The sequence below is a fragment of the Heliangelus exortis genome, chromosome 7 (genome assembly GCF_036169615.1).
Source record: "Heliangelus exortis chromosome 7, bHelExo1.hap1, whole genome shotgun sequence".
Classification (NCBI taxonomy): Eukaryota; Metazoa; Chordata; class Aves; order Apodiformes; family Trochilidae; genus Heliangelus; species Heliangelus exortis.
The window spans coordinates 7,744,624-7,759,647 of record NC_092428.1 but is presented as its reverse complement, the minus strand read 5'-3'; the positions used below and the strand labels follow the sequence as shown (position 1 = coordinate 7,759,647).

The following is a 15,024-nucleotide window of genomic DNA, read 5'->3' as shown; positions in this document are numbered from 1 at the left end:
GCTTTAGAGTTCACGAAGATGGATGGTCTGGTATGGGATAGCACATTGAAATCACATATCTACAACCCCTAGTGTCCTGGAAGTGCTCATGAGCTAAAATTCAGGTAAAAATCATGTTCAGACTTAAAGAAATAATGTGCTTTGGAAAAAAAATTACTAATCTCACGTTGCAGGTGGGATGCAGACAATTATCATTATTTTTCTGCCTACAGACAAGAGATTCCTACAGCTGGTTCTTCATGTGGTCCATCACAGTGAGAACATCGTTCCTGCTTTGCTGCTGATGCTGCTACTTTCAGAGCAGCTACTGAAAAGATACAGCAGACAGACAATAACCATTAAAACAAGAAGTCTGAAGATCTTAGAAATTATGCAGAATCAGCCATCCTTTGTTCCTTTCACAGCAAACACACAACAGAGCTGTTAGTGGCCGCCTCTGGGCAAGATCTCAGACTACGGGTGGCAATAATTATGTGGATGTGCCGTGTAACTGTTGGCAGAAATTTAATTTTTCAAGCATGCTATCTGTACCATGCAGCTAACTGTACATAATAGCATCTACTTTTACTCATTTTTCTAATATTGGAATAATTTTTGTTCAACAGACATGCTCAGTGCCACCGGAATCTGGGTCAAGTACTCTCTCCAATAAGAAGAAAAGTCTCCCAGTTGTCATGCTTTGCTGTTCATAATCACTTCAAGCCATGAGTTCTGGGGTCTTTTTTTAATAAAGCTGTATAAAATGCATTCTTACCTCCTACTGTCTGGTATGTGCACTAGGCTATTTTCTTAAGCTGCATTCTTGGAGATATTGGGAAGCATGCTGTGCCTCTAACAAGCACTCATAAAATGAAAGCATAACAAGAGTCTAAACTTCACAGTTAGCCTCAGCAGATTTACACATGAGCACAATGAGAATGAGCAGAGAAGTCTAGGTCAGATTTCAGTTTTCAGTGGACCTGCCTGTGGGGAGAGCTTCAAAACAATTTCTCTTGGCACTTTTAGCTTCATTTTTCGCTAGGCAGGTGTAAAGACATGATATGTCTACAGTTAGAGATTTCCAGAGACGTGCTGCATCTTTTCACATGGGCCAGCTTCCAAAAGAACTGTAGGATTTGGGGTAATTTGTAAAGCTGGATAACACTTTGTCTAGTTTTGACACCTGAAACCACCTTTCATATGGAACCAGAGTGGTTAGAAGATGGTGCTGTTCAGAAGTGGAATGCTTTTCATATTTGCAGACATGGCATGAGGTGACTTCTGGAACTTCAGTTCTGGCATGCAGATGCAGAGCAGGTTCAGTCACCTTACCTTCTTGGAGCTTGGAGATAATGGATGTGTTTGCTTGCACAGAGGTATTGTCACCCTAGGTGACCCATAATATATTTCCAATAATCTTCCAGAATATTTGTGTATAAAGATAATAGAAATTAGTACCCATGTGAACAATCTGACAAGCAATAACTTTGAGTATGGGACACCAGTGGGGGTAGAAATGAATGTTGTAGTGGGAGCAGGTGTGTCCCCTAGAATGCCAAAGCTGTTTGTTGGCTCTAGGTATTGAATGTACAGCTAGATTATAAAGCTGGAAAATACTTTGGCTGATACCCTTTTTAAAGCTTCATGCTACAAGATGGTATTGTATTAAACAATACCAAAACTGGCTTAGCCTTGTTTTGAACTGAGAATTTCGCCATGGGATATATGAAGGAGAATCCAAAGCAGAGAACTCTAAAAGATGGCATCATGCTAACCACTAACAAATGCCAGCTTCTGAAAGCTCAAATGCGATACTGATTGTAAATTATTTCCATCAGCCGTAAGATTGTAAATTATTTCCATTATTTCCATTTGTTTTTACAGATTTTTACTCCTAACCATCTATTTCAAGACACAAAAAGTCAAATTGTTAGATAGGTCATACCATATATCAGTTAACAATTAAGGAATCAGGCTGGTACAAGTTTGCAAAAAACATGATTTTAAACCATATTCTGCCAATTCTGCAGATACAGGCTATTCGTAACTTAGTGGTCTTGTGAGAAGTGGCATAAAAATTCTCCATAGATTTCTTAAATACCCTATGGACTGCAGATCATATTTTCTATATAGTAATGTCAAGTTTTTTGAACTGAAATGTTGATATTAGACTTCCTAAACACATTGCCAGTCATGAAAATGTTGTAAATTGTTATAAACATTGTGAAAAAACTGACACATAAAGTACATCAAAGTGTTTCAGGGATTAAAACTGGTTCCACAGGTTTATGCTCTTTATGTATCTTATGCTCTTTATGTATCTTAACAGTCTGTTTGTTAAGCCAAATGTAGAGCTATAGAAGAAGCTGGTGTTTGCCCTGTATAGCTGCTCAGTCACCTGCAGGTATCTCAAGGACAGGTTAAGCATAAACTGCATCTTGAGGTCCTCCTTCATCACCACCCAGCACAGGGCATCCCATGGAGATGAGGCACAGTTCATGAAAGCAGATCTGCAGGATGCCCTGTGACTGAGCTCTGCCTCTAAAAAATTATGCATAAGAATATGGAGTAGAATGTGTGAGCAGGGACAGGCAAAGGCTTCATAGTGGAAAGGGACTGTAAGAATGTGTCCAAGACCTGTAGGGTGTGAGGTATGATGGTCTAGTGGAATACTAACATCCTTTTTCTGCTCTAGTCACAGGTACCAAACCAAAGATGTCCTGGACAAGAAAAATTCTACTTATTCTGGGATTGCTCTCTGCTTTGGCTGTAATTGCTTTAATTGCTGTAGCAGTGACCCAAAACAAGCCACTTCCGAAGAATATTAAGGTATAAATATATCAGGCTTATTAATTAAATTTGCAGATAACACCGATATAGGGGGAGCAGTTGACACTCCCAGAGGCACAGAGACCCTGCAGAGGGATCTAGACAGATTAGAGTGCAGGGCAAATGCCAAGTGTATGAAGTTGAATAAGGAGAAGTGTCAGATCTTGCACCTGGGACACAGTAACTCTGGATCTTCATACACCCTGGAGAGAGAGAGACTGGAGAGCAGCCCTGCAGAAAGGGATATGGGAGTTCTAGTAAAAGGCAAATTGAACATGAGCCAACAGTGTGCCCTGGCAGCCAGAAGGGCCAACCAGGTCCTGGGGTGCATAAAGCACAGCGTTGCTGGCAGAACAAGGGAGGTGGCTGTCCCACTTTACTCTGCACTGGTGCAGCCCCATCTTGAGTACTGTGTGCTGTTTTGGGTGCCACAATACAAAAAAAGACAGAGTTACTGGAGAGTTTTCATAGGAGGGCTGTCAGGTCAGTGAAGGGTTTAGAGGGAAAGCTGTATGAGGAGCAGCTAAAGGCACTTGGTCTGTCCAGCCTGAAGGAGACAGGGGAGACCTCATTGCAGCTTACTGCTTCCTCACTGGGGAAGGAGGAGAAGCAGGCACTGACCTCTTCTTTCTGGTGACCAACAATAGGACCCAAGGGAATGGTAGGAAGATGTGCTGGGGAAGTTTAGGTTAGATATAAGGAAGACATTTTTCACCCAAAGGATGGTTAAGCGGTGGAACAAGCAGTTAAGCAGTGGGGTAAAGTCTTTATGGCACCAAGCCTGCCTGAATTCAAGAAGCGTTTGACTGATGCTCTCAGGAGCATGGTGTGATTCTTGGGGTGCTCTACATAGGGACAGGAGTTAGACTTGATGTTCCTGATGAGTCCCTTCCAACTCAGCAGTGTAGTGAAATGAGGCAATCAGGTGCCACTAATTGCCAGGTAGTGGGCATGAGCTTGTGTTAAGCCCACCTGTGCCTGATTAGGGCAGGCCTCTATTGCGCATGAGGTAAGACTCAAAGTCACAAGCTGAGTTTCCAGTGGAACTCACAACCTCGGCATGCTTGGCTTTCTACTGCTTCTATGAGCACCGCGCTAACCTGACTGCGCCCCTGGAGCTTTGTCTCAGCACCGCACTAACTCGGTTGTGCCACTCGAGCTCATCACCATTAAGGGTGAGGATCGAACCCACGGCCTCAGCATTGCTTGGGTTTGCTGTGTGAGTATCGCGCGCCAGCCGGCTGCGCCACCCGAGCCTCACCCTCTCATGCGCAGTCGGGGCCCGCCCTAATAAGGCACAGGTGAGCTTAACACAAGCTCATGCCCACTACCTGGCAATTAGTGGCACCTGGTTGCCTCATTTCACTACACAGCAGATTCTATGATTCTGTGATAATGAACTCGAAAGACTCTTACACAAAAACAAGCCAAGCTGGGGGGTTAGACATGCATGTCCACAGGACATGTCACTGCCCTTGGTGGCTCTGGCTAACCCCACTTTCTGGCTCTCCATGTCTCAGTATCTCATTTTACATCTTGGTAGAAACAGATATGGCTTCACAGGGGATCATCTCCTAAGTAATCTTAGTCCCAGTTTTACTGCTTCTCTGCTCTGATATTCTTTGATGGAAACTTTGCACTGAAGCATTACTGAGAAGAGTAAGGACACAGCATGTTCAGCAGCTGTCATACAGGCTGTTCATTTCTGGTCCCCCCGCATGTGGAGAGCAGCACACACTGTGCCTGGCTTAGTGCCCCTGGTGTAATGATGACTTTGTTTTGCCCACAGTATGGGATTGTGCTGGATGCGGGGTCATCCCACACTAACCTGTATGTGTACGAGTGGCCAGCAGAGAAGGAGAATGACACTGGGGTGGTGCAGCAGGTGGAGGTGTGTAAAGTCAAAGGTAAGAGGAGAAAAGGGAGATGTGGAAGGGGCATGGGATGAAGAAGAGGTAATACAACCAAAGAGGGGGGAGGGCAGGAGAAACCTAGAGGAAAAGGCCAATAGTGAAAATAGTGTTATGTCTGTGAACTAATGAATATCCTAACATTTCCCGCAGGGTGCCTGACCTTCCTGGGAGGATAGATGGATCCACATTTTCCTTTGTTTCTAGGATGCTTGGAATTAAATGTTTTCAAAAAGAAGCACACCAGAGAATGTACTTAAATAAAATATCTGCATGCAGCCTTGCTGAAGTGCTGATGAATGTCAGGCAGTGAGGGGAGGGCATGGGTTGCTCTTTTTCTAGTTTTCAGTGCAAGCTAGGCACTGGGCCTGTGGACTGCCTGTCTGCAGTGCAGGGGAGAGCCACACTGGTATTGACCTCCTGTGATAGCTGCCCAGTGCTGGAGCATGTCAAACCACGAGCAGCATATGGCAACCTGGAGCAAACATAGAGCAGGCTTCACTGCTGCCCATGCAGGTGCTGGTGTTGGGGCAGCCCATTCACTAAGGGACACATGGTAGTGAGGAAAAATGAATTTTTCTTTGAGTTAGCATGAAAGGGGATAGCTGCAAAACACTGAGTGCTGTAATGTAAGCATGCGATACACAAACAAATGACAGCATCGTCCCCTGGATGACCCAGCACAGTGCAGGGTCAGGGATTCAGAGTACACCCAGGCAGAAGCAGAGATAAGTCTGCACATGTCCAGGACATACTAAGCAAATAATCTGCCTCACTGTAGCCCTCATTGTTACTTTATAGCCTGTTTCATGGAGAACAGGTGGCAGATGCTGAGCACCATGGTCATCCCGGCATGCATCGCATTTACTTGGTGCCGTAGGATTTCTAAAACTCTTGGGAAATGGGGTTGTTGCTGTCTATAATACTGATATGGTTTAATATGGCTTGCTCATGCCAACACTCAGGTTATGCTTGGTCACTGAGCAATGAAGTGCCCTTATTTCTTGCAGGCCCTGGGATCTCAGGTTACTCCCATGCCACAGAGAAGGCAGGTCCCTCTCTGAAGCAGTGCCTACAACAAGCAGAAGAAGTGATTCCCTCAAAGCAGCACCAAGAGACACCCGTCTACCTTGGAGCAACTGCTGGCATGCGGCTTCTCAGGTACTGCAGGGCTTTTCCCCTTCTCCTGCAACACTGCACCTGGGATTCTTAGTGGGGGCCCCTTGGTCAAAGTCCTTGGAAAGGCTCCCAGCTCACACTTCGGCCAGATACCCTCTTCTGCCACTACCCTCTTAGAGCCCTGAGCCTCCCTGGGCTCTTCCCCTGCTTGCCCAGCAGGTTGACTGCCACTGAGTCCAGCTGTCAATCATCTCCATCAGTGCTGGAGACATCAGGAGGGTAACATACAAGCTGATGCATAGGAGTTGCTCAGACATCCCCCACAGTGTCTGGTATTAGGCTTGGCCCAGAACTTTTTAAGCCCAACCACACTGCAAGTCCCCACATGTCTTGACTGAGCTAAGGACCATCAGAGCTAAGGTAACTTTATAATCATATCCTCCTTTAATTCCAATTTGTGATTTTCACGGGGATGCCCCCGATCTCTTGCTTGGCTGGGACAGGGAGCTGATCTTAAGTATTTATTGCCTGGGAAACTTCCTGTGCCCATATCATCCCATCAATCCCATGCATGGATTTCTTCTGGAATGGTGATGGTGAAGAGAGAAATCTCCAAAGGGCACATGGCCCACAAGGAGAACTTTGGTCACTGTTCACTGGTCACTCGCTCCACATTCTCAGGTGTGGAATCTGTAAGTGTCAGACCTTGTGGTAGCTGTGCTGTCAAGGTGTGACAGGAGGGACATGGCCAGTAAAAGCTGGATTACCCATATGAATGACTGTCTGGAGTCACTCCATCCTTTCTTTCATTCAGCTTGGAGAATAAAAGTGCAGCTGACAAGGTCTTGTCCTCAGTAGAGAAGACACTACGCTCAGCTCCCTTCAGCTTCCAGGGTGCCAGAATCATCAGCGGTCAGGAAGAAGGAGCCTATGGATGGATCACCATTAACTATCTGCTGGGCAATTTCAAACAGGTACTGCATCAAAGGCAAGTCCATATTTGAATCATCAGCTTACAGCACTTCAAATCATGCTTTGCAGGAGGGTGTCACAGGAACTATCTTCCCTTCCCTTACTAGAGATCAGGAATTTGCACGTCTTGCCTCAACAATTACTGCAGGTTCCACTGTAGTCAGGCTTAAAGCACCGAAACAAAACACTGGCATTTTTGGTAACTTCACTTGGCTACAGCATCCTCCTTGCTTCCTGATCTAAAATATTTCTGTACCTGCAAAGATTGACAATGAGTTTTTACTACTGAACTTATACATTTCATATTCTTAGTCCTCCTGCAAGCACTCAGACATGATCCATCTTCTGCTTTTGGAGCCTGTATCTTTCTTGTGTCTTGTTTCAGTTCTCATTTCATGCTCCATTCCAGGTCTTCCTGCCTTTCCTGTGCTTCTGCTTCTGTTCTCAATGGTCTTTCTTCGTTTTTTTGTGAGTTTTTTTGTTGATGTTCTTTTGGTTTGGTTTGGTTTTCTTCAAAATAAATCTTCTCCATGTCTGATGTATCTGTTTTACTTTGATTTTTTTTTTTAATTATTATTTATTTATTTATTTATTTATTTTTAAGTCTGGCTGGACAAAACTTCTACATTCCCTGAAATCCATAAGTGAGACATCAGGAGCACTAGACCTCGGAGGAGCCTCAACACAGATTACCTTTGTACCAGCTGAACTCTCTTCTAAGCCCCCAGAGAACCTGCTCAACTTCCGTCTCTATGGCAAGGATTACCTCGTGTACACACACAGCTTTCTCTGCTATGGGAAGGACCAGGCTCTGCAACAGAAACTGGCTGGGGACCTACAGGCAAGTACATCCGTAATTGCAGGTGGAGATCCTGGACCCTCCCAGCTTTGACATACTAATGCTTTAAAAGCTGTTGTGTCCCAGCTAAATGTATCATCCCTTAATCTAAGTCTGGGGGAATACCATTTTCCTCCATAAAGGCTCGGCAGATGCCCAAAGAGATGACAGTCAACATTTTCAAAAGTATTACTGATTTTAACTGCCTTGATTCTTGTGTTTGGGATAGCAGGAATACTACACTTAGCCAAAATGCTCAGGGAAGGTGATGTTTCGCCATCTCTGAGAATCCCAGATCAACAACAGCCTCACAAAATGTGGCTGAAAGGAATTTCCCCTCCTACAGGGAGGCTGTGGCAGTACCTACATCTTCCAAAACACAGCCAGTGCCTTAAACCATCCTCATCACTTTGACCTGGTGTGTGTATCTTGGTGTGATGTGCTGTGACAAGTGCCTTGTGACACCCATCCTTGTGACTCTTTCCCAGAGTGTTACTCTAGAGTGAAGTGTAACTGCTTGAGGTGATTTTTTCTTTCAGACCATGGAGAACAGCAGCCTCCTTGATCCGTGCTTTCACCAGGGGTATCAGAGGACTGTAAATATAAGTGACCTCTTCAAAAACCCTTGTACATCAGCCAAGAAAAAGCAATTCCCTTTCAGCCAGCTGAACATAGAGGGAGAGGGGGATTATCAAAAGTGCCGAAGAAACATCCAGACGCTTTTTGACAAAACCAATTGTCCGTACTCCAGTTGTTCCTTCAATGGGATATACCTACCTCCATTACAAGGGGAATTTGGAGTAAGTCTTCACATTCTTCAACTCTCTACAACCCATAATATCAGAAACTGAGAGTAATGGTAGAGTCTATTCTCCATGGCTGGGGCTGGAAATCATTTGCAAAATGCTTTTTTTGGACATGTAACTACATAAGCAGCGCTGTACTTGCTCAGGACAGCACATTTAAGAGCTACCCCAGTAAATACTGGCCTGTTGGTATTGCACTGTTCCCATTCTAACCCATCTCATTGGGGTGCTCCATTTATGGATTCATTTCACCTTCATAATGGGCAGGATCAGAGGCATGAGAGCCAGCTGCAGGCCATGCAGGATACACTGCTCCTGCAGACCTTGTCTCTTGAAGTCAGTGGTGGTACCAGATCTGAAATTCATCTGTAAGTGTGTGAGTACTACTGAGATCCATCAGTCAGCTCTCCCTGTCTGCTTGCCAAACATGATAAGGAGACAGTGCACACTCTGAACACACATCTTGTGTAACACCACACTGAACATCAGTCCTAGAGCTACAAGATGCCAGTGTCTGTTATACTTTCTGGGGGAATTGTTAATACTGCTTTGTTCTGTTCTTAAACTGTCCCTACCTAATGTCCATGGTCAGAGATGGGTTTTCTGGACTTTGGATTAGATGCTGGGGCTGTGTACAGTCCTTTCAGGATATCAGCTCTGCTTTTTATGGTAATATGGGCTCCATGCTCATCTCATTCACTTGCCACAGTGGGATTACGGTTATGATGACAAGCAGTTCTCACTGTGTGCCACTCTGGCATCAGTGCATAGAGGAAAAGGATTTTCTGAAGTTCCTCAGAATACTGTGGTCAGTGAAGTTCTTCCTCCACCTCCCTTTTGGAGTCCTTAAATGTCACAAGCTCTGAGGGATGTGTTTCAAAATGGCATCACTCTTGAAAATATACCTACTTTTGTGTGTGTGATATTTCTCTATGTGTAAATAAAACCAGTGGGCTTTCCACTGTCCTGCTCGTGCTGAGGCCCAATCAGGGTAAAATATTCTTTATTCTTCAGGCTTTTTCTGCATTCTACTTTGTGATGAACTTTTTGAACCTGACCAGTGAACAAAGCCCTGTTGCCCTGGACAAAGTGACCAGCACCATTGAGAGCTTCTGCGCTCGGCCGTGGCATGAGGTAAGCAGTGTGTGTGGCACTGGGCTGGGGCTGCCAGCTGGCAAGAGCTGATGATATTTTTCTGTAGGATAAGTGATTAGGGGTAACTTCCAAGACATGAGGAGGTATATCCCCCCAGCACCTGCAGTGAGTACTCAGGTGGAAGATGGAGAAGTAGAAAGCTGTGTTTAACAGCCTGGTGACTTCCTCCTCCCCTAGGTGAAGACAGCATATCACCAAGTAAAAGAAAAGTACCTGAGTGAATATTGCTTCTCTGGAGCCTACATCCTCTCTCTTCTGGAAAATGGCTATGAATTCACTGAAAGCAACTGGCAAAGGATCCACTTCCTCGGAAAGGTGTGTTTCATGATGGGAGGGCTACCCAGCAGCTAACTGTAACCCCTGATGCACAGCTCAGCCCTGTTTCTGCATGGGCACTGATGCCCCAGCAATGCATGCAATGCATGCAGCTCCTGCACCTCCCAGCACTGATTCTGCTCCTCTCCTGTTTCAGATTGGCAGCAGTGATGCAGGCTGGACTCTGGGCTACATGCTGAACCTGACCAACATGATCCCCGCAGAGGAGCCTGCTGTGCCCCCTCTATCCCATGGCAGCTATGTAGGGCTGATGGTGCTGTGTTCCCTCGTGCTGGTGTCCATGCTCCTGTTTGCCTGGCTTCTCTTCCACAAGCCTAAGTGCCTGCAGAAGGGGATTGTTTAGGGAAGACATGTAGGTGGGAGAGGGGCCATGTCACCCCAGCTGCCCAGGGTCCCCAGGAGACCCTAGCAGAGTAGGTGGTACTGCAGAGCCTCTCTCGCCTCTCACTGAAGCTACTGACTGTGTACAAGGGCATTTATCTCTTCTGACTCGCACTGACAGACATTGGGACATCAGGCTTACCACCTCTCTGCCAAGGACAGACAAGCAGGTGTCCTCGCCTTGAATGGGTTGTACTTTCATTCAATGAAACTTCGCTGCTTTTTGGGTTTTGCCTTGTGCACAGCATTAATAAGAGAAAAGCAGAAGCAATCTTCAGGAGCCAGTGCTCCTGCAAGGGTAATCTCAGGGTCACAAATCCCACTGAGCTCTTGGGAGCGAACACACACAGGGAGCTTCTTCTCCTTCTCTGCTTAAGCCGTTCCTGAGAGCCCTTCCCACACCAGCACAACCTCCCTGTGCCCTGAGTGCTCGCAGCCGTACAGCTGGGTACAGCCACCTGCACCTGGCTGGCCCCCGAAGGCTGGCCAGGCTCCCATATATGCCACTCTGGGAAAAGAAGAGATGAGGATGAAGTGGTCATGGAAGTGGAAATGTGCTGGTGGTCATTATCCCTTTAGCTGGGCTCTGGGTAGCTTTCTGCTCCTTTCGCAGGTGGCAAGAAGCCTCTTTCCCATGTCTTCCTGATGTTGCTGGACCAAAGCTGGCTCATTGTTATACTGAGCCATTCCCATATCCCTAGGGTACATCAAGACATGAGTTCCCAGTCAGGCATTGCTGATTTTTGTAGGAACAGCTCATACTGAACAAGAATCCTTGACCAGTGCTTATGCCTACGGGGACTCTGGTGCCATCAATGTGCCTACAGGTGTACACCCATTAAAGCAATCCAGCGTCACTGTGCTGATCATGTAATATCCTCCAATCTAAGGAAAATGTTTATTAAGTTATGTTACTTCATAAATAGACAGCTGGCAGCAGTTAACCAGCATGAGCGTGCACAGATTGAATGATTCTTTCCACCAGCAAAATCAGTGAAACTTTGCCTGTCCTTCCCTCATGGTTTAGGCATATCCCATGACCATAAGACCCAGGGCTTGTGAGTGTACACACTGGAGCCCATATTCTAGCACATAACTAGGGTGATGCCCCTGATGAGGTTTATGCATCACTTCCTTTCAATTTCTATTTCTTGGTCAAAAAAAGTCAGGTAAGTCAGAAATCCATTTTTATAAAAACACTTGGAAACCATTGGTGCCTGCCTGCCTCCCACAGAATCTGGGAAATCTCTTCTAATGACCTGTGAATGCTGAAAACCAAATTGAAGAAGATATTGTGGAGAGAAAAGCGTGGCAAATGCACACCTTCATCTATTTCCTCAAGCAAAGATGTAGAAAGCATGGAGGGGATCAGGAGGGTCAACCCCACTAAAGCCTTCTCCTTCAGGCAATCACAGACCCAGAGCTTGGGGTTTTCTTGCTCTCTCAGTCTGTCCCTCTGTACAGTGCAGGCTGGAAAATGTCCCCCAGTTATTTCTACTTCATGCTTGGGAGGAGGAGCCGTTATATATGCAAGGACCCTTCCCCTAAAGGTAAGGGAAAAAATCTACTGTCTTGTGGTAAGATCTTTCAGCAGTTCATTGATCTCCCAAAATATCTGTATCATATTTTTGCTCTGAATTAGCTGGCTTCAGCTTCTGTTGAATCATCTTCTGCCCATTTCAAAAAGACTGAGTAACTCTGCTATCAAAATCCCTTTCTGCTTGTTGGTGCTTGCAAGCTGCCATTGTATCATATCAAATAGATACATCTTCCATCTGTGCTCTGTGCTGACCCCACTTGCAGCTCTTGACTCCACTTCTTTGAAAATTGTTACATTTTTCTCATGTTTGGACACCAAAGTTTTCAGCAGCAAGTGGTGGCAGAGTCACTAATAATGTATATAAAAGTAATACCCTCTGGTTTTGGTCCATACTCTTATGTTCTCCACTCATATATCTCAGGGCCAGGTCTGATCACTTAAGAGGCTGTTTTGTCCAACTGGGCTATTAGAACTTGGCCATTTCCAGTCACTGCATTCCAGAATGGCTTCTGTCTCGTACTGTACATCACTGTTTCTAAACATGAGCTGCTTTGTTTCTCATGTGGCTCTGAAACATGTACTATTCAAAGAATATTCCCCCAACCAAGTGATCCAGATCAGGGTTATTTTTTCTGCAAATCCATCAAGATATTGGAATTAATCTAGAAATGGAGTCTTCCTTCTGTTTTTCTCAGCAAGGACAAGCAGATGAGAGATTAACAATAGCTTTTGGTCATGGGTGGAAGGCATGCAGGTAAAGAGTGTGATCAGAGCTGCTTCAGCTCCTCAGTCATCACCACTTGCAACACACCCCACCCTGTGCCACCATCCTTGCACAGGGGGTCTTTGAAGTAGACCAACTGCCCTGCAGAAACTCCCCATGTGAGCTGGTTCATCCTTCCTCCCCCTGAACAGTGTGGAACCCTGCAGAGTGGTAATTCCTATCCTGAGACCTTCTCAGGGATCTGGCAGCTGCTTAGCTGTGTCTGTGATGCTGGAACTGGCAGATTCATTGGGATGTTTTCGAAATTGATGCAGAAATTCCACGTGGAAGCTGGTGAGGAGAGAAAGCTTGAACAAGTCCGCTCTTCTGGTTCTTACTAAGTGTGCCAAAGGAAAGGATCAAATACAGAACCAGGGAGAAGAGCTTTAGCAATGTTTTGTATCTTTATTGCAAGTCCCAAAGTTAACAAAGTATTAATACTGTTAATTGATGCTGGTGTCAGGTGATGAGCTGAATGAGGTGATGAGATGATGATCTTTGCTTACTTCCTCCTGCCTTCATTCTCTTGTTTTTAATTTGGGTTCTGTTCATTTTTTTAAACTGTAAAGGTGATTTGAGTGCAACCTAAAGGCCCCAAACTAAGAAAAATACAAAATGGTACACTCTTTTTAAACCTTGTGACTTTTAGATCACACTTAGGAGTCAATCTTTCCAAAACTAGAATTTCTAAGGTGACACCAGGTGTGCCATTTAAAAATCACTTGAGCAGGCTGAGAGTCCAGGACTTGGCTGGCTAAGGGCATCCTATGAGGGTGAGACCACCAACGATCACTGGGTGCACGTGAAACTTTCCAGAAAAGCATGATTTTTTTCTCTCCATTTCTCCTGCTATTGCAGGACTTTATCCATGGAGGTTACTCAAACTCCTCGGTCTAAGAGTTCAAGTTTACTGAACATTCACTTCTTTGCTTCTGTGCTGCATCTAACCTACCTGTGTTCAGCTCAGATGTGTGTTCCAGAGCCACTCAATGCATATTTGAAGACATAAACAATGGGGGGGTGGGATTTCCAAATGTGTCAGTAATAATATGATACCAGTTATCTCATTAATGTAGTTGATCTGCCTCACTCATAATACTCTGTGCCTTATTTTTCATTTGATAGCTTCTGGCTTTATTTTCCAGCCACTAGCTCCAGTACAGTTTTGTTCTTCTGGGTTAAAGCATCTTTTAACACCACATGTTCTTGTCCTGCAAATGTTTATTCACTGATCAGCTCTGCCGGGCTGCCAAGACTCCACACCTTGGTCTCTCCCATTTTGCCACAGGAATCCCTAAGGTGTACTGCAACACAGGAATGTTGAGTGTTCTATTTTTGGGAAGGTTCATTGCAGGACAATTTGATAGTTTTGCAGGGTGCAGGAGCAGTCTGGCCTCTGAGACTGATGACTTCAATGAGCTCTCTTGTGTTCACCCAAGTTCAGGTGTTAGGTAAAACCGTAAGCTGAGATTTTCAGGGGTCAGAAAAGAAGGCCTGGGCACCTACAGCATGATCACCTCCTGCAGAAAAAAACCAGTCCTCACCCTTTGGTTTCCCCACCAACACAGGCACCTGCATGGGCTACAGCTGATTTCTCTGGCCCTACAGCAAAGCACAATGGAGCCTCCATTTGGAAGAAAGTTCTCAGAAGTGGGGCCATCACCTCTGCAGTGAGAGGCTGATTTCCAGTATTGGTGCTGGCCAGGGCTCCCCAGCTTCCCCAAGAGCAGCTCTCAGATGGATGCATGCCCACTCCTCATCCATCTGAATTCTTCCTTGCATAAGGGGTGTGCAGGCTCTACAGGCTGCTGACTGCATCTGCATCACGGGGCTCAACAGCCTTTTCAGGAGGGATTGGGGGCACACACCAGGGACAACTGCCCCTGTCACCTGCACCATAAACCTCCTGTTTTTTGTCTCAGCCCTGACAAACAGGATCTTTGTTTTGATGTACACAAACCTTTGTATCCTTATGACAATAAAGACTTCTGAACTAATGCCAGAAAAGTTTTTGCAGTGTTTTCCAGAAGATGGGAGCTCATCAGAAGTGAAATGGAACTTCTGGCACTAAGCGGATGGGATTTTCTCTCTGGCCAGGTTCATGCTGTTCTTCTGAGTTGGTTCTGAAGTTCCCTGGTGGGTGGGCAGCATCTCCTCCTGGCAGTGAAAGCCACTGTGGTTCTTTCCAGGCTCCAGGTACCTCACAGGAAGGCTGCTAATGCCCAGGCCCCATCTTTTCTTGTTTTAGCTTCACCCTGACCTTCCCAAAGCAGCCTACGTTCCCCCGCCATGCAGTGGACAGAGGCTGCCCTCTGTCTCCTTTTTCCCTCTCCCTCCCTTAGGCATTATGCTGGCACTGTAACCCCTCCCATGAAGGATGGGAGCCTGTACCCCTC

General features: G+C 45.7%; 1 protein-coding gene across 4 annotated transcripts in view; it reads left to right on the top strand.

The window, feature by feature from the left end:
* ENTPD1 (ectonucleoside triphosphate diphosphohydrolase 1) overlaps positions 1-14,635 on the top strand; it is a 35,519-nt gene extending 20,884 nt beyond the window's left edge. For 3 of the 4 annotated variants that reach the window (XM_071748607.1, XM_071748606.1, XM_071748604.1), the window contains exons 2-10: positions 2,675-2,808; positions 4,598-4,715; positions 5,729-5,879; positions 6,652-6,811; positions 7,414-7,650; positions 8,187-8,447; positions 9,468-9,587; positions 9,786-9,923; positions 10,081-14,635. In XM_071748607.1, the coding sequence (XP_071604708.1) occupies positions 2,695-2,808; positions 4,598-4,715; positions 5,729-5,879; positions 6,652-6,811; positions 7,414-7,650; positions 8,187-8,447; positions 9,468-9,587; positions 9,786-9,923; positions 10,081-10,287 (1,506 nt within the window). In that variant the 5' untranslated portion in view covers positions 2,675-2,694 and the 3' untranslated portion in view covers positions 10,288-14,635. Of the gene's footprint in view, positions 1-605; positions 768-2,674; positions 2,809-4,597; positions 4,716-5,728; positions 5,880-6,651; positions 6,812-7,413; positions 7,651-8,186; positions 8,448-9,467; positions 9,588-9,785; positions 9,924-10,080 lie in introns of all 4 variants that reach the window. The other variant, XM_071748605.1, reaches the window with a different exon arrangement.
* The last annotated feature ends 389 nt before the right edge of the window (positions 14,636-15,024 follow it).